The sequence below is a fragment of the Gracilinanus agilis genome, chromosome 4, assembly GCF_016433145.1.
Source record: "Gracilinanus agilis isolate LMUSP501 chromosome 4, AgileGrace, whole genome shotgun sequence".
NCBI classification, from domain to species: domain Eukaryota; kingdom Metazoa; phylum Chordata; class Mammalia; order Didelphimorphia; family Didelphidae; genus Gracilinanus; species Gracilinanus agilis.
This window is the reverse complement of record NC_058133.1, coordinates 224,938,963-224,957,354: the sequence shown is the minus strand read 5'-3', so window position 1 is coordinate 224,957,354 and position 18,392 is coordinate 224,938,963. Positions and strand designations below refer to the sequence as shown.

The following is an 18,392-nucleotide window of genomic DNA, read 5'->3' as shown; positions in this document are numbered from 1 at the left end:
TATATATACGTATATATATATATATATATATATTTTAACTTTAATTCTTAAACTTCGTAGTTTAGTACAATAGCCTTTTATCAGTTCTATATTATGTCTTGCACCTTGTGAGGTGCTATCAATGGAGTGGATAAAAAGAAGCTCAAGACATGATCTATGCCTTCAAGAACTCCCAATTCTCCTTGGGTATAGATGTGTAACTAGGATAGAAAGGTCAGAACATTAATCCTGGCCACCAAAATGTAAGACACTGTCTAGCACTTGTACTCCTTCTGCAGGGTAAAGGGGAAAAACTTGAGTTTAGCTCACACACCAATGCACCCTTACACACACATACATATAGACAAGATACTCCAGGTCCTTCCTGGGTTGCAGCAATCCCACAACAGGCTTACGATGCCCCATATCTACCACCATCCTCAACAGCGTTGCCTAGGTGCCAAAATTATTTGCATACTTGAAATGATCAAAGAAAGACAAAATTGTCAAGTACTAAAGTGAATATAAATCTCCTACCCAAAATGTACAGAACAGATAAGAGTGAGTGGTCAGAAATTGAAGACCTACATATTGACTGAAATGATCAGAAAAGAGTAACTAAGTAGGGAACCTCTGAAGAGTGAATAAGATTTCAATTAAAACAGTTCAAGCCTGGGGGGTAGGAAGTTTAGATACTATTATCCTAATTTTACAGATAAAGTAACTGAATTATCTAAGGTCTGTCAGTTGATAAGTCTTGACTTGAACTCAGATCTCTTTAACTCTCTTTAACTCCAAATCCTTCATGTTCCTTCCACTGTAGCAGGCTATATATACCAAGATACCACAGTGAGGGTGGGAGTAAAGAAAGGTAGGGGAAAGAATGGGTTTATAGGAACAAAATTAATTCTTTTTCCTTGCCATTAGAAAGAAAACGTGTTATGTAAAACCCAGTGGAATTGCTCATTGGTTAAGGGAGGGGGTGGGAGGAGAGGAGGGAAAGAACGTGAATCATGTAACCATGGGAAAATATTCTTAATTAATTAATTAGATAAACTTTAAAAAAAAGAAAAAAGAAAGAAAGAAAACGTTAGTCTTGTTTGGCGGAGAATCAAAGGAAAAAAGACCCCACTGTCCTGATCTCCAGAAACTGATACCAGGATGAATCTGAGGAAACAAAAGTATTCTTCCTTATTGTCCTTCATCCAATTGGTAGAAAATGATTGAACTTCAATTTTACCCAGATCTCCTGGCTTTCAAGCCAATGCATTTCCATTATACTATGTTGTTTCTATAAGCACAATAAGGTAAGATAATGTTAAATAAGTAAGGTGGTGATAAAGAATTAATTTTTAATCTGATAGAAAATTGTAGGTTCTTGAACAGGGGATGGATCTGTGCAAAATACATAGGATAGGTAAAGTCTGGAGAGAATGAGACTGTTTATTAAAATTATTTCAGTAATCTAAGTGACAGTAGGGAAGTGGAAATGAAAACAGAACAGAAAAGGGAGAAGTTATTGGACATAATGGCAAGATTGCATAAATATGTTTCTTTTTGTAAGAAATACAAAAACAAAAGAATAGGCTATGAGTCTCACTGGTTACCAACAATGTGATAAGCATTTTGTCAAAATATTTTGAAACTGTCAGCTAACATATCTTATAATCCAAGAAAATTAAGGTCCAAAGACAGAAGGTTCTCTAGGAAGTTGGCTACTATTAGTGAAGCTGGGAATTAGCCCAGTCACTCAGGAAAATCATTTTGAATTATGTGAGAATAGTGACTAATCTATCATATCCTTTAATCTAGTAATCTTACTCCTGGGCATGTACTCTGAGGAAGTTAAGCGTAAAAATATAGTCCCATATATGCCAAATATTAATAGCAGCACTTTTTGATTGTAAAAAACAAAAAATTGAAAACAAAGTAGATACCCATCATTTGGGAGAATGACTGGACAAATCATTACACAAAAGAGTAATAGAATATATTACTTATCCTATAAAAATCATGATTATCATTTACCAATTGATAAATGGTAATGGGATATGAACAGAAATCAAAACTATAGTCAAGTGAAAAAATGCTCTAAGTCATTATTGATTGAGAAATGCAAATTGAAACAATTTTGAGGTACCATTTGATACCTATTAGATTGGCAAAAATGACAAAAGAGGAAAATGACAAATGTTGTGTGGAATGTGGAAAAATTGGGGCACTGATACACTTATTAGTGGAATTGTGAACTGATATAGCCATTTTGGAGAGCAATCTTAAACTATGCCCAAAGAGTTATAAAACTGTATATACCTTTGACCCAACAAGGCCACTGTTTCTCAAGGTAATTGTGGAGGAAAAGGAAAAAGAGCCTTTATGTTCTAAAATATGTATAGCAATTCTTTTTGTGGTGGCAAAGAAATCAAGGAATGACTGAGTAAATTGTGGCATATGGTTGTGATGGAATACTACTGTGCTGTAAGAAATGACAAGCAGGTTGATTTTTTAAAGCAATCCTGTTCAAAAAGTATGTTGGCCTTCTCTAATGCAGAATTGGGAGGAAGGGAGGGTAACAACTCAGACCTCAAAATATAACAAAAATAAATATAAATTGTTTTTAAACTCTTACCTTTCATACTAAGTTCCAAGGCAGAAGAACTTACTGTTAGGCAGTTGGAGTTAAGTGACTTGCCCAAAGTATCAGAGTATGTTTTAAAATTTTCTGGTCACCAATTTTTTCTCTCACATTTAACCTTAATTCTTTATGCTATAGCTTATCTCCATTCAATCTTATATCATCTTCAAGATGGAAAATAGCTGGTCTCTATGCTTTATTCAGGAGCAACAAGATGGAACCATGGAGTCAGGAAGGTTCATATTCTTGAGTTCAAATCTGGCCTCAAACACTTACTGACTGTGTGACTGTGGGCAAGTCACTTAACCCTATTTGCCTCAGTTTCCTTATTGTAAAATGAGCTGGAGAAGGAAACAGCAAATCAGCCCAGTATCTCTGCTAAAAAAAATCCAAACAGGGTCATAAAGAGTTAGACACACCCAAACAGCAACAATGATTTATACATCTGTTGTCTTAGGTGTTGGCAAAGAAACAAAGCTTCTTGATAGTGTCATTTTTTGAAACAGATTTTTTTATTCAATAAATTTAACACATAAAGTGTCCCATCTTCTACACTAACCAGCTATGTGAGCATGGAATAATATGTAGTTAAAATGTTGTACCCTAAAGACTCCATCTCCCAAAATTCCTTTTTCTTTCATTCCCACATTGCTGTCCTCACGTTTTGTAAATAAGTTGTGTGTAACCTCACTCTCTTTCTCTCTTCTGTGTTTATGGGTAGGAAAGCTGGCTTTACTCAGGCTTTTACTTTTGTCTTTTTATTCCTTTTACTTCAAGTGATTATTAATAAGTCTTATAAAATAAAATACTTGGAGTTATTATATATTAATTTTTAAGCTTACACTAGTCATTTAAGACTGTTTCCTCATCTAAAAATAGTGATAATAGTACTAATCCCTTCTTATGAGGTTCTAGTGAAATAATATTTTTAAAGTGTTTTCAATACCTTAAAGCACTATAAAATGTAAGATATTCATCTGGTCTCAACTCTTTATTCTCCTTCTCACTCTATATCCAATCAGGTGGTAAGTCTTACTGATTCTACCTTGAAGTTACAATCTGGATTAAGTTTACTTTTCTAGGCTTCATATACATTATTCTCTTCATTTACTCTAGATTTTGGCCAAAACTGGTGTACTTGCTGGTCCCTACACACAAAATCCCATTTCCCATTTCCACACCTTTGTACATCTTCCTTATCTCTACCTCTTAAGATCTTTAGTTTCCTTCAAAGTTCAGCTCAATTTTTAAAAAATTAATGAATTAAAAAACAAACAAACATTTGTACATCCCAGTAGAATAGCTTGTTGGCTCTGGGAGAGTGGAAGGAAAGAAAATGAATCATGTAAATACGGAAAAATATTTTTAAAATAAATAATCAAAGTTCAGCTCAAGTTGTAACTCCTAAATGAGGTCTCTATCTTAGAGGTCCTAATGTCTCTCAATTACTTTGTATTTACTTTGTATATAAGGAAAATATAAGTATCTTGAGGGCAAGAACTGTTTCTTTTTTGTCTATGTTATTGGCCAGTACTTAACACAGCTCCAAGCATATAGTGGCTACTTAATATATGCTTTTACACTTGAGGAAACGGAGGCAAACAGAGGTAAAAGAGCTTGCCTGAGCGTCACACGGTTAGTAAATTCTGAGGTTGGATTTTGATTTTTTTTGAACATCAAGAGCCATCTAGTATGACCTTCTGTAGATTTAAAAATTAATATTCAATATCTCCAAAGTATAATATTTATAAAAATTTATTAATATTTAACTAGAGAGTTAGAGAAATCAGGGAGGCTTAATCAAGGTCCTCACGTGGCATTAACCAAAACTTAAATACAATAATGTAAAGGATGCAGGTAAACAAACAGGGGGAAAAGGAACCTTGGGATGAGGGGAGAATTTTGGGAGATGAAGTCCAAAGGATATAAAATTTCCACTTATACACTTCTTATTTTACAGATCAGGAAATTGAGATTAAGTGACTGTTAGGAAGGATCAGAGGTAAGATTTCAATATTATCTCCAGATATTTCAAAACCTTCCCCTCTCTTACAATCTTTGCTGATTCCTGACACGTGCGAAATGACAGATTGTTGAGTCATTCTACATAGACATGGCCAACAAACTTAGGTTGATGGTGATTTAGCAATGTCCCATGATAATGTCCTCACCTTTTACTGAAACTGAATAATCTTTCGTGGTTTTCTCCTTGTTGTTCAGAATCACGGTACATTTATAATTCCCTCGGTCATATAATCGAGCAGCCTGAATAAAAAAGCTCTCTTTTTTATTCCAGGAAGTGATGTTCTTGATCAGAATATCATCCTTATAAAATAGAACCTGGTGTGGAGACTGAAGCTTGGATGTGGCGCTTATGTCAAAGAGACAATTCAGAGTAAGGTTCTTCCCATTCTCCACCTCCCAGCCTGGCTCTGCTTTCATCTCGATGGAGTTGATAGTGAAAGCTGAATGTAAAGAAAGGGGAAAATCATTTCAGAAAGAAATGACATTCTTTATTGGAGAAAATGACACTTAATCTAATCATACTTTAGTTTCCTTTCCCAAGGCCATTAAGTCCAGGAATCTTTGATAATTAGCAAGTCACAACCTCAGAACCTCAGTTTTCTTCTCTGGAAAAAGAGGGGGTTGGGTTAGCTGATCATAAAAGCCCTTATCTGCTTTAAGCCTATGATTCTATGAAAAATCCTGTCCCAGCCTCAAGCCTGCCTCTAGCTAAACAAAAGATAGCATGTCACTTACTGATGCAACCTGTTTCATTTAGTATTTTTTTTCCCAAAATTCTTCACTTCCATCTTAGAATCAATACTATGTATTGGTCCCAAGATAGAAAAACAGTAAAGGCTAGGCAATGGGTGTTAAATGACTTGCTCAGGGGAGCAGTTGGGTGGTTCAGTGGATTGAGAGCCAGGCCTGGGTTCAAATCTGACCTCAGATGCTTCCTAGCTATGTGACCTTGGGTAAGTCATTTAACCCCCATTGCCTAGCCCTTACCACTCTTCTGCCTTAAAACCAGTACACAGTATTGACTCTAAAATGGAAGGTAAGGTGTTTGTTTTTTTTTTAATGACGTCCAGGGTCACACAGCTAGGATGTGTCTGAGGCCAAATATGAACCCAATACCCTCCATCTCCAGGCCTGGCTCTCAATCTACTGAGCCACCTAGCTGACTCTGTTTCATTTAGTTTTGAAAAAAAAAAAAAAGAAAAACTTGTGACCAATTTTAAAACAATGAATTTTTTTTCCTCCAGTTTTCAAGGATACCCAAACTCAGTGTAATTTTGAGCAAAGCATTTCTCCTCTCCAGTCCTCAGTTTCCCCATTTATAAAAGGAGAAAGTTGGACTAGATGATCTTTAAGGTCCTTTCCAGCTAAATCTATGCTTCTAACATGAAACTCCTTTGGATGATGTGGAAAATACAACCTTGTTCTGTGTTGATGGTGGTGACTCCCCCTTCTCCAATTTCATTAATGTGAGGAATTTTCCATGTAAAGACTCCTCCCATTGTGGATTGGCATATCCTCTTTAATTTAGTCTTGTAGAGTTGTCTGAGGACTCTGAGAGGTTACATATTTCCCAATGATCACTTGCACAGTACAAATCAGAGGCAAGGCTTGAACCTAGGTCTTAGTGACTCCCCATATCAATTTTATAACCAATACCCCAAGCTACCTCTCTATTTCATCCTTATTTAAATTAAAATGGAGTGAGTATGCACTAAGAACACAGAGACATTCGGGTTGCCATTTTAAGCAAAGCCTTCAAAGAAGGAAGGATAATATTACTAAATGAAAATAAGTTTCTTTTCTGATGTCATTCTTGTTTTTTATGAGGTTAAATAGTGTTTCAGAGGGTAAGGAGAACCACTTTATGAGAGCTAACTAAAAGACTTTTCAGCCTAGAAAGGGAAATTTGAGAGAAGGCATGATTTTATAGTCTATATACAAAACTCTCCATGTCCAAACCAGAACTCAAAATCATTCTCCACAAAATTCTCTTCTAAACTTCTCTATTTCTCTTCATGACACAATCAGGACACCAGTCATGTAATTCTCAATTCAGTATTATTCTCAATTCCTCACTCACATTGACCCACGTCTTAAAAATAAAGGAACATGGGAAGCTAGGTGGCACCAGACCTGGAGTCCAGAAGCCCAGGGTTCAAATCTGTCCTCAGACACTTCTTAGCTCTGTGACCTTGGGCAAGTCAATTATCCCTGTTTTCCCAGTCCTTCCCTTTTGTCTTAGAGTTGTTACTAAGACAGAACATTGAGTTAAAAAAAATCAAAAACTAATTGGAAACTAACTAATATGATTCTCCAAAATCAGTTAGTTAAAGAACAAATCATAGAAAACAATTAACAATTTCATAGAAGAGAATGACAATGATGAGAAATCCTACCAAAATCTGTGAGATATAGCCAAAGCAGTACTCAGAGGGAAATTTATATTTTTGAGTGCAGATATTAACAAATTAGGGAGGGCAAAGATCAATGAATTGGGCATGCAAATAAAAAAACTAGAAAGTGAGCAAATCAAAAATCCCCAGATGAAAAATTAAATTAGAGATCATAAAAAAAGAATGTCTTGCCACTTTTACCTCCATACCTCTTTAATATATATTTCCTTTTCCCCATTCCTTTAGCCTCTATCTCAGTTCAAGACCTCATCATTCTTCACCTAGATTATTAAAATAGCCTCCTATTTGGTGTACCTGCCTCAGGTCTCTTCCCCACTCCAAGCTATCCAAAGTAATTTCCCCTCTTCAATAAACCTCACAAGTTCCCATAGCATTAGAGATAGGGGACAGGAACAGGGTCTCTCTTTTCACTGGTGTAAAGAGCTGACAGTGAGGAATGTCTACTCTTGAAGGTCAGCATCTTTTCTGCAACTTCTTCTCTTAAAGATTCTTCCAGGTCTTAAAGAGTTGTCTGGAGCACTGATAGGCTAAGTGATTTGCCTAGAGTTACCCAGCCAGCTTGTGCTAAGCCTAGGTCTTCCCAGACCCAAAGCCAGATCTCTTTCCACTATGGAATACTGCCTCTCATTATCTATTTGGCCAAATAGAATTCCTTTGTTAGGCACTCAAAGCCTTTCATAACCTGACAATAAACCACCTTTTCCAGTTATTGTTGTTGTTGTTGTTTTTGCAAATGTAACCTACCTTTCAAGACAGAGCAATCCTAAACTTGCCAGTCATAGAAATAGATGTTTTGGGGAAACTTCAATGAGTAGGGGAGGAGGAGCCAAAGTTTGTTACATATATTACTTTCCTTCATGCGCTCTATGGTCCCGACAGACTGTCTTTCTTATTGTTTTTCCCTTATGACATTCCATGTCTTGACTATCCTCAAGGCCTGGAGTATATTCCCTCCTCATTCTGGCCTCTTAGAATCCCTAATTTCCTTCAAGATTCAGATGAAGTAACACTTTTTACATGAAGCTTTTTCGTGCCTCCCTCCCTTACCCCCAAATATATCTATAGCATCTTTTTCTATATTTAAGTACCTTGAGGTCAGGGACTATTTCCGGTTTTTTCTTTGTGTTATTTGTTTGTATTTCTTTGTATTATTGACATATAGAAAATAAATGCTTGTTGGCTGATTGATTGACATATTTCCCAAATTCCAATATTTTTGAATGAGGGAGTTTCCTATGAAACTTTAAAAAGTTAAGCTTAGGAGAAATAAAATCAATCAATCAAAAGCATTTCTTTTTTCTCTCTCTTTTTTTTTAACCCTTATCTTCTGTCTTGGAATCTTGCCTTCTGTCTTGGAATTAATAGAGTATATTGGTTCCAAGGCAGAAGAGTGGTAAGGGGTAGACAATGGGGATTAAGTGACTTGCCCAAGGTCACACAGCTAGGAAATGTCTGAGGTCAGATTCGAACCCAGGACCTCCCATCAATCTACTGAGCCATGCAGCTACCCCCAATCAAAAGCATTTCTTAAGCATGTGCTCAAGACAAACTACAGCCAAGGATCAAATCCGGTCAGGTCTGCTACTGTGCAGTCCACTGAAAAAGTGTAAAAATCATTCTTAGTTCATAAGCATTTGACAAAAAATGAGCACTGGACTGGATTTGGCTGACCAACCCCTGATCTACCAAATTCCAAACACCTTGCTAGGAATCGGGGATAAAAATACAAAGAATGAACAATCTTCTTTTAAGAAACTTATGTTTAATAATAATAAACACATATGAATAAATGAATGAATGATAAAGCATTTATTCAATAAGACCAACCACTATTCTAAGTGCTAGGGATACAAATCCCAAAGTAAAGAAAATTCCTGGAACTAACATTCTTTTTTTTTTTTTAATCTTAATTTTGAATATTTTCCCCTAGTTACATATTTCATGTTCTTTCCCTATCCCCCAAGCCTCCCTAACCCCCCTTAGCCGAAGCACAATTTCACTGGGTTTTACACGTATCATTAATCAAGACCTAATTCTATATTATTGATAGTTGGACTAGAGTTATCGTTTAGCGTCTACATCCCCAATAATATCCCCAACAGCCCATGTGTTCAAGCAGTTGTTTTTCTTCTGTGTTTCTCCTCCCACAGTTCTTCCTCTGAATGTGGCTGGTATTCTTTCTCATAAGTCCCTCAGCCTTGCTCTGGATCCTTGCATTGCTGCTAGTAGAGAAGTCCGTTATGTGGAACTAACATTCTAATAGAGAAAGATAATATTCATAGAGGAGTAGAGGCTAAGGAAGGGCACTTTGGTCCAGAAAATTACACAGATGGGAGAATAGGCTGACTTTCCAAATCCAGGAACCAAGATGATTTGATCCAATTCCAGAATTGGAGATGGGGTGAGGGTGGGGGGCAATTGTTGAGAGAATGGAGCTAGAATTCTATATGGAATAAAGACAAAGAGCATAAATACTAAGAAGTTACCTATACAGCAGTTAGGGAAGAATGACACAAAGCAGTTGGAGGCTGGAGTTCAGCAGAGATCAGATAAGGTTTTACGTAGAAGATAGCACATAATCTTCATCTTGAAAGAGGAGAGGGATTCTATGAAGTTGATGTGAAGGAGCATATTGCTGACACAAGGGACAAAGGCACAAAGGTAGGAGACAGAAGAATAGATATGTGAGGCATGGAAAAGACTGACTGGATCAGCAGTGAGGAGGAGGGCATAATGTCCAGTGACACTGGAAAGGAACCTCCGAGGCAGTTTAGGAATTTATAATTTACCCTAAAGAAAATAGGGAGGGAACTCACTGAAATTTACTGAATAGAAATTTACTGAACAGGGAAAATCACTTTGGCAGCAATGTGGGGAGGGAGGAAGAGGATAAGCATTTATTTAGCACCAATTACATATGAAGCGCTGTACCTTAATGAGCACTTTACAAATATTATTTCATTTGATCCTCACAACAAGCCCATGAGATAGGAGCTATTATTCCTATTTTACAACTGATGAATCTGAGGAATGTAGTGGTTAAATGAGGAGGGTCTTAGGGCTGGTAAAATATGGATGGAATGAGAATGGCCTGAGGTAGAGAAAGACTTGAGAACAATTAGGACATTCCAATAATCTAATGAGGAGTGGCCAGGATAGGGGGAGATGGGTCTAACTAGCTATATGAATAAAGAGAAGTGATTGAGTACAAGAGATAATGTGGACGGACCCAGAGATGGGAAGTCCTGGGTTCAAATATGACCTCAAATACTTCCTGGCTATGTGACCCTGGGCAAGTCACTTAACCCCCATTGCCTAGCCCTTACCATTTTTCTGTTTTAGAATCAATATGCAATATTTATTCTAAGACAAAAGGTAAGGTTTTTTTGTATAAAAAATGAAGAGAGAAATAATGTGGAGGCAAAACCAGCAATATTTGGCAACTGATTGGATCCATGATATGAGGGAGAATGAAGAATTAAGGATAAATCCATGGTTACAAATTTGGGAGACTAAAGAATGGTGGTATATGCAATAGAAAGAGGAAAGTTCTAAATGGAATGAGTTGGGCAGGGGAAGATTCTGCTTTAGACATATTGAGCTTGAGATGTCTCTCTGACATCCAGAGGATTTCACACAACAGGCAGCCAAGTTATGGAGCTCATTAGGTGGAAATCCAAAAGGAGGGTAAGGTAGAAAAAATAGATTCCAGAGGTCTTGAATGACTACTAGGTATATATATCAACCTATGGGCAAGTTTCAGGGAAGATACCTTTCACCTTTAACATTTTATAATCCTTTACAATCTCTGCTAGCAAGGAATCCTGGCTCCTATCCATAATGGAAGTTGACTATGTTCTCATGCTTCTCTGTCCTATGTTTCTGGTCCCTAGAATAAATATTCTGCTACTTGGCCTCCCTTGCCCACTGTGGATGAGCTTAGGAAGCTTTGGGGCATAATAAAGAGTTAATTCTTCAAGTCATACAGAATTTCTTAAATTTCTGTTGTATCCTTCATGAATTTCTGAGCACATAGTAAGGGTTCTATGAATACCTGCTTAATTAAATTGATTTAGACTGGACTCTGGAATAGGCAACCAACAGCAGCATTTTCTTATTTGGTCAATCAAGAAGTATTTATTAAGCACCTGCTTTATGCCAGATGGGCAACTAGATGAAGGGGTGGATAGAGTTCTGGTCCCAGAGTCAGGAAAACTCATCTTTCTGAGTTCAAATTCAACCTCAGACACTTACTCTCTGTGTGACCCTAGGTAAGACATTACCCATGTTTGCCTCAGTTTCCTCATGTGTCAAATGAACTGGAAAAGTAAATAGCAAACTACTCCAGTGCCTTTGCCAAGAAAACCCCAAACAGGGTTGCAAAGGGTCAGACATAGCTGAAATAACTAAAACAATAATAAAAGATGTACCAAATACTGTGTTTGGCAAAAAAAAAATGCAAAAAAAAATCCTCTACTCTCAGAGTTCATAATCTAACAGAGGAAAAAAAGATGAAAACAACTACAAAAAAGACAGAGATAGGATAAACTAGATATAGTCAACAGAACGTACTAGCATTAAGGGGGGTTAGAGAAAGGTTTCTTGCAAAGCAAGGCTTTTGGCTTAGACTTAAAGGAAGTCAGAAAAGCCATAGGACAGAGATGAAGAGGGGGAGAACACTGGACATTGGGGACAGCCAACAAAAATGCAGAATGGGGTGATGTAGAGTCTTATGCCAGGAACAACAAGGAGACCAATGTTACTGGATCATGGAAGGTGTTATTGTTCAATAGTGTTCAACTCTTTATGACCCTATGGGCCATAGTCCCTTCTATCCTCCATCATCTCTCAGAATCTGCCCAAATTCATGTTTGTTGTTTCCATGACATTATCTATCCTTCTCATCCTCCGCTGTCCTGTCCCCTTCTCCTTTTATCTTCAATCTTTCCCAACATCAGGGACTTTTCCTACAAGTCCTACCTTCTCATTATGTGGCCAAAATATTTAAGCTTCAGTTTCAGTATTTGACTGTCCAGTGGATTCCAGCAAATTATCTGAATCATGGAGGATAGTATTATTATTACTAGATTTTTTTGACCAAACAAGAAATACCTGTTGAGTGAGGCCTCCATCCTGCTAAGGCTCATAGACATCAAGGAAGAGGTCTTAGATTTAGAGACAAGCTTTAGTGGTCATGTAGTCTAGTACTCTCATTGTATAGAGAAGGAAACAGAGACTCAAAGAAAGAAAAAGTTGGCAGCAGAACTGCCTATAGGAACCCTGGATTTACATTACAAGCATGAGGTTCTAAAGAACAGCTTTGTATTCTGGAAACAAGACGTTTCAAACTCAGAAGTAAAGACCTGAGAAAAGATCTAAATGAGAAATAATAATAATGGAGATAGCCATGGCTCAGTTGTTAGGAACACTGAGCCTAGAGTCAGAAAGACCTAAGCTTAAATACAGCTGTAGGCACATTCCAGCAGTGTGATCTTAGATAAGTCACTTGACCTCTGTATGCCTACTAGACAGTTAGGTTGCTCAGTAGATAGAGTGCTGAGCCTGGAGTCAGGAAAACCCAAGCTCCAGCCTCAGATACTTCCTAGCTGTGTGATCCTTTGGCAAATCACATAACTTCTGATTGATTGTCTGCCGAAAGAATTCACTAGATCCACTGAAGAAGAAAATGGCAAACTATTCCAGTATTTTTGCCAAGGAAACTCCCATGGATTGACTATGGTTCAGAGTCACAAAGAGTCAGGCATAACTGAGTGACTGAACAACAGCAATAATAATAGTAATAAATTGATAGTTAATTTATGAAATTATGAAATGAGACAGGCATACTCAGCTCTTTGGAGACTCCCCAGGAAAGATAATGATGGCAGCAGAGAATGAGACTGCAATTACACTTTAATAAGGCATAGAAAGTACAAGGGCAAACACAAAGAAAATACAAATAAAAGCAGTAAAAGGGGGTACAGAGGCAGATGATGTAGGATAGTGTAATGAAGAAAAGCAGCCAGCATGGGGAAGGGTATAGAGAAAAGGCACAGATAATCACCCACTATGGATTCGAGTTGGGAAAACTCAAGTGGTATGAACCCTTAGGAGACAGAAGAGTGCTTGGAGGACAGGAATTTAGAGTCTTCATTTTGTAGGGTTTGGGGAGGGGAATTGACTATCTCTTATCTGTACCACCTTGGGGATAGTTCATTAATATATCCAAATCATCTCAAATTGTCAGGAAAACTTGAAAGTTAGCACATTCACATTATCTCAAAATGATTGGCACCATTCAGTGTTCTTCTGATTTTACTGCAGAAATCTGAACTTATCTGATTTATATATCAGAGGACCCAAAGTCCAGCTGGCTTCTCCTGATTCAGCGCATATCTCTTAGCTGCAGTTTTTTATTAATATATGAAATAATTTACAGATTTGATCTTTGAAATGGTCTGTACGTGACTTCTAGGTTCCCCTTTGCAGTCTTACTTCTTGCTATTGCTATTATATACTAGCTACTTATAAACTTACTATATTGACTAGGGGAAAGGGAAGGAAGTAGTCAGGGGACCAGAACAAGATACAATTTTAATACAATAACAGTAAAAATAATAACAACTAGATTTTATAAAGTGCTTTTAGGTCTGCAAAATACTTTACAAATATTATCTCATTTTATCCTCAAAACAACCCTTAAAGGTAGGTGCTATTATTATCCTCACTTTACAAATAAGAAAATGGAGGCTGGCAAACGTTAAATGATTTGCCCAAGGTGGAAGTGTCAGAAACTGGATTTTAACTCAAAACTTTCTGATTCCAAGTCCAGACCTCTATCATTCCCTGAGCCATGTAAAAGTTTTCCTTAGGTTGTTGAATGATTAAAAGGCTTTTGTCTTTGAAAGAAGAATGAGAGGTAGTGGAGGGGAGGAAGAGAGGATTTGCCTGAGAAGAAAAGATGTAAAAGGCATATGATAATTTCCATCAAGTGAGAGAGGGATTAGATTACTACTTGATCCCAAAAGGCAGAACTGAGACCACTGGGTGAAAGTCATATAAGGATAATATGAGGAATCCCAAAAATCATAGTGCATTTTAAAGCTTTAATAAATTATTAATTTAATAGCCTTAAGCTAATAATTACTAAAGTTTTTAAATGCAATATGATTTTTGGAATATCTTATATTTTAAAAAAATTTCATAATAATAGCTGAGTTTGTTGACTTTTTTTTTAAACCCTTACTTGGAATCAGTACAAGTAATGGTTCTGAGACAGAAGAGCGGGAAGGGCTAGGGATGTGGGGTTAAGTGATTTGCCCAGGATCACAAAGCTAGGAAGTGACTCGGGTCACATTTGAACCCAGGACTTTCCAACTCTAGGCCACTGAGTCACTTTGCCTCTAGGGCTGTTTTTTTAAAATGGAAAGGACTATCTTAAGTGCCCTTTCTCTGAAAGCATTTCTTTAGAAGCCAGAGGAACTATTTGTAGATGATGCGAAAGACATTCATGTTTTGGATAAGAAAGGAGTGAGAGGACCTCTAAAATCTGTCTGTCACAGTTCTGGGACTCAGTGGGTCCCTAATCTATGGCTCTTCTCTCCTCTTCCCAGTTCTTAAGAAGTCATGACTGGGATCTGTGCCTGATAGAACTATGAGCGCAGAACATCAGCCAACCGCTAAGGTACAAGCTTCATTGAGAACCAGGTTTATTGGTGCCACAAGGCCACAGGAAATGTCTCCCTCTCTTCTTTGGTCTCATTCCTCTTTCCTCTGTGGCTACTGCCATAACAGCATCCAGCAATCAACCTCTAGTCATCCCACTCTCCACTGGCCTCCTCCATGGTTCTTTGGAGTCTACATCCCCACCCACTCTCTGGACTTAAACAATATCCCATGCACTTAGTCATTCAAATATGCAGCTGGTCAGTTCTGTTGGTTTATGGCATTACTTTACAAGGTCGAAGTTGTGTTTTTCAATTGTCATGGGGACCAATTTATTTTTGCTAGCTGTATGACCACAATCTATCACTATCCCAAGTTGATCACCTCACTGGCTCATATAAGGAGCTCCACCAAGATGAAGTCAGTGGATTAAATCAAGTGGATCTCTTCCTCCCCTCAATCTTTTCCAATTAAGGAACAAATGCCCTCTTGATTATGGACTGCCATCTTTATAAAACATCAGAATTGATAGAGACTTTAAAGATCACCTAAGGAGGAAACTTGGGTCCAGAGAGAAATGATTAGACCAAATGTACATTGCACATAACCAAGAGCCATGTCTTAAATTCCTGGGAATTCTTACTAAAATTACCAATTTACCAATGGAAAAGGACAGAATTCCAGTTTTTCAAAGTTCTTTCTGCTCTTATCAATCAATCATCAATCAATAAGCATTTGTTAATCTTCTGTTATGTGCCAAAAACAAGGGTAGGCACTGAGGAATTAGGATAAAATTGAAATAGTCCCTACTTCTAAGGAAATCATATTCTGATGGGAAGAAGGTATAAATATAGGTACATGTATAAATATATAATCAAGAAGACTCATCTCCTTGAGTTCAAATCTGGTCTCAGACACTTTACTAGCTATGTGACTCTGGACAAGTCACTGAACCTTGTTTGCCTTAGTTTCCTTATCTGTTAAATGAGCTGGAAAAGGAAATGTCAAACCACTACAATATCTCTGCTAAGAAAATCCCAAATGGGGTCACAAAGAGTTGTACATGACTGAAAACAACTGAACAACAACACAGCTATAGATAGAGATGACAGAGAGATAGCTACACAGATAGATATGTGTAAGTGTATATACACCCACACATAAGCATATACAAAATATTTATAAAACACAGATTTGAGGTAACTCTGGTGAGAAAAGCAGCTGGCAGGACCAGGAAAAGCCTCATGCAGAAGGTGGTTCCTGAGGTCAGACTAAAAGGAAACTGGAGATTCTAAGAGGTAGAGATGAGGAAGAGAATTTCAATCCTGGGGGCAATATTTCCCTAAAAAATGACTAGTATATCATTCCCATTTTATGGATAAGGAAAGTGGATTTTAAAACAGAAGAACTGAGTTCCAATTCCTCTACCACCACTAATTCATTGTAGTATCTTGAAAAACTCACTTCTATTCCTGGGAGTTTATCCTCCTTCATCCATCAAATGAAGACAATAATACTTGCTTGACTTACCTTGCAAGGTTATCATAAAGACCAAACACAAGTGAAAGCACTTTGAAAAGTGTAAAGAGCACTGAACACTCACACGTAAAACACATCCAGACACAGATCTAGAACTAGATGGGATTTAAAAGGTCACAGCCTTTTATAGAGAGTCCAATGCTATATGTTATACATGAGCAAACTGAGGTGCCACAGAAAACAACTGACTTGCCTACAGTCACATAACTGATAAATGAGAAAGGATTTGAACCCAGTTCTTTCCAACTCTAACTCCACTGATCTCTACTATTTCATGCTGCCTCCCTAGATGAGACTCATAAGTAATTTAAACTTAAAGGCTAATTTGTTGACAATAACTTTCCACCCATTTTTCCAAAGCCTCAGTTTTATCTCCTTCCCATTTAGCAACTAAAGTATACTGTATATAAAATTCTACTTTTTGTTTCCAGACCTCATAAATATTCTGATCTCTTTCAAAATCCTAAAACCAATCCTTCAATTCACATATATTTTATCATCCCAGACCAAATTTCTAAATACCTATTTTTCACTTTGTCAAAAAGCTAGACTTCCAAGATATACAACAGAGGAGACAGTCTCTCTAATCACAGCACTCTTGAGTTGCTTGGTGTCGGAATCAAACGTAAACTCAATCAATCATTTGTGACGGAAAAAAAAAAACACAGCAGAATTAATCACTTAAACTCTGCTGGTTTCTAATAATACCCTTTGTGCTGAAAGGAAGAGAGGTTGGTAATAAGAAGTAAAAATACAGATTAGGAGGTGGTTCACTTCTTCCATTTCCCCTCTCCCCAAATAAACAGCTGTCTATTTAGAATCAAAATTTTCAACACATTTCCCAGAATATAGTTAAATGCAATTTTGGACCAAGCATTTTTTTTCATGTGTGCTAATAGAATCATACTTTTATAGGTCTTTCTGATCTTCCAAAAAAGGAATTTCTAGACTTTTATCCATCCATAAAACTATCAACAAATCAATTTAATTTTAATTTATAAAATTCTCAAGTAGGAAACATGGGGAAAATATTCAAAATTTTAAAAAATTACCAAAAAAAAGGGAAACATAGCGTAGCAGAAGGATTGTCATTTGCTACCCACCTGGACTCTCTATGCCTCAATTCTCTTACCTGTAAAATGAGAGTTTTGGACTATATGACCTCCAAACTCTCTTTGACTCTAAATCTATGATACTAGACCAAAATTCCAGACAAGACAAAAGAGGGGAAAGAGGCAGAAAATTCCACAACTTACAGTTTTCTTGACCTTTTAGACTTGGACCTGGAGAAAAAAAAAAAAAAAAAGACAAAGTGTCACTATCTCAGAAACTTCAAACCCCACAAAATTTAAGGACTAAGAGAAGAAAATAAAAACTTACAGAACCAAAGCATCCCCAGAAGAGCCAAATACATCTTGTCTTGGAGTAACAGTTGCCCAGGCTAGAACCTGGGAGTGATCATTCGTGGCAGGTTAATTCCAACCAGGGAAGCTAGTAAGAAGGGATGTCTTTGAAAGGAGAAATAGATAAGTAAGCCTTAGTGTGAAAAGTTAAGATTCACTCTTGAAAGTTTTTTCCTCTTTGTGAATAGCAAACGGCCTGTGGTACTCACTGGTTAGGTAATAGCTGCCATTACTGGAAACTGGAAACAATGAGCTTCTGGCGGAATTGATAGCTACTCAGGAAATGACTGGCCTTTTCCTGAGGGCTGCTGAACTAATTTTCTTTGTTTAGTTTCTTAAAGTATATTTGAAAACAAGAAGCACAAATGACATTTGTCTTGGCACACCTGTCAATCTTCCTTTTGGCTCTCACTACCTCCCTACTCCCTCATTTTCTAACCAGGGTACCTTCCAATCTCTCTCTGCAGTCTCTCTTCCAATCTCTCTCTACTTCCATCCAAGAAGGTTTTTCCTCTGATACCTCTTTCTCTTTATTATCTATTCTTTCTTTCTCTTTACTTTTTCTCTTTTACTATTGTCATTTCTAAAGTGGGCATAAATCTAAATAAAATTTTCCTGACTGCTAAGCCCTGGTTGGGAAAAAAAGTTTTGCTTTGCTAGAGATATCAAGATTTTCTAATTAATCATAATAAACCATCTGTATAGCTCTGCACTATTAAAAAGTACTTTACA

At 37.1% G+C, this 18,392-nt stretch overlaps 1 protein-coding gene across 1 annotated transcript in view; it reads right to left on the bottom strand.

Annotated features, from left to right (window-relative positions):
* Nucleotides 1-17,812, bottom strand: part of PECAM1 (platelet and endothelial cell adhesion molecule 1) — a 105,851-nt gene extending 88,039 nt beyond the window's left edge. Inside the window, exons 1-3 of the mRNA XM_044675162.1 lie at nucleotides 17,638-17,812; nucleotides 17,514-17,540; nucleotides 4,786-5,079 (exon numbers count right to left, since the gene is read on the bottom strand). Of these exons, the coding sequence (XP_044531097.1) occupies nucleotides 4,786-5,079; nucleotides 17,514-17,540; nucleotides 17,638-17,671 (355 nt within the window). The 5' untranslated portion in view covers nucleotides 17,672-17,812. The remainder of the gene's footprint in view (nucleotides 1-4,785; nucleotides 5,080-17,513; nucleotides 17,541-17,637) is intronic.
* Nucleotides 17,813-18,392: the final 580 nt, after the last annotated feature.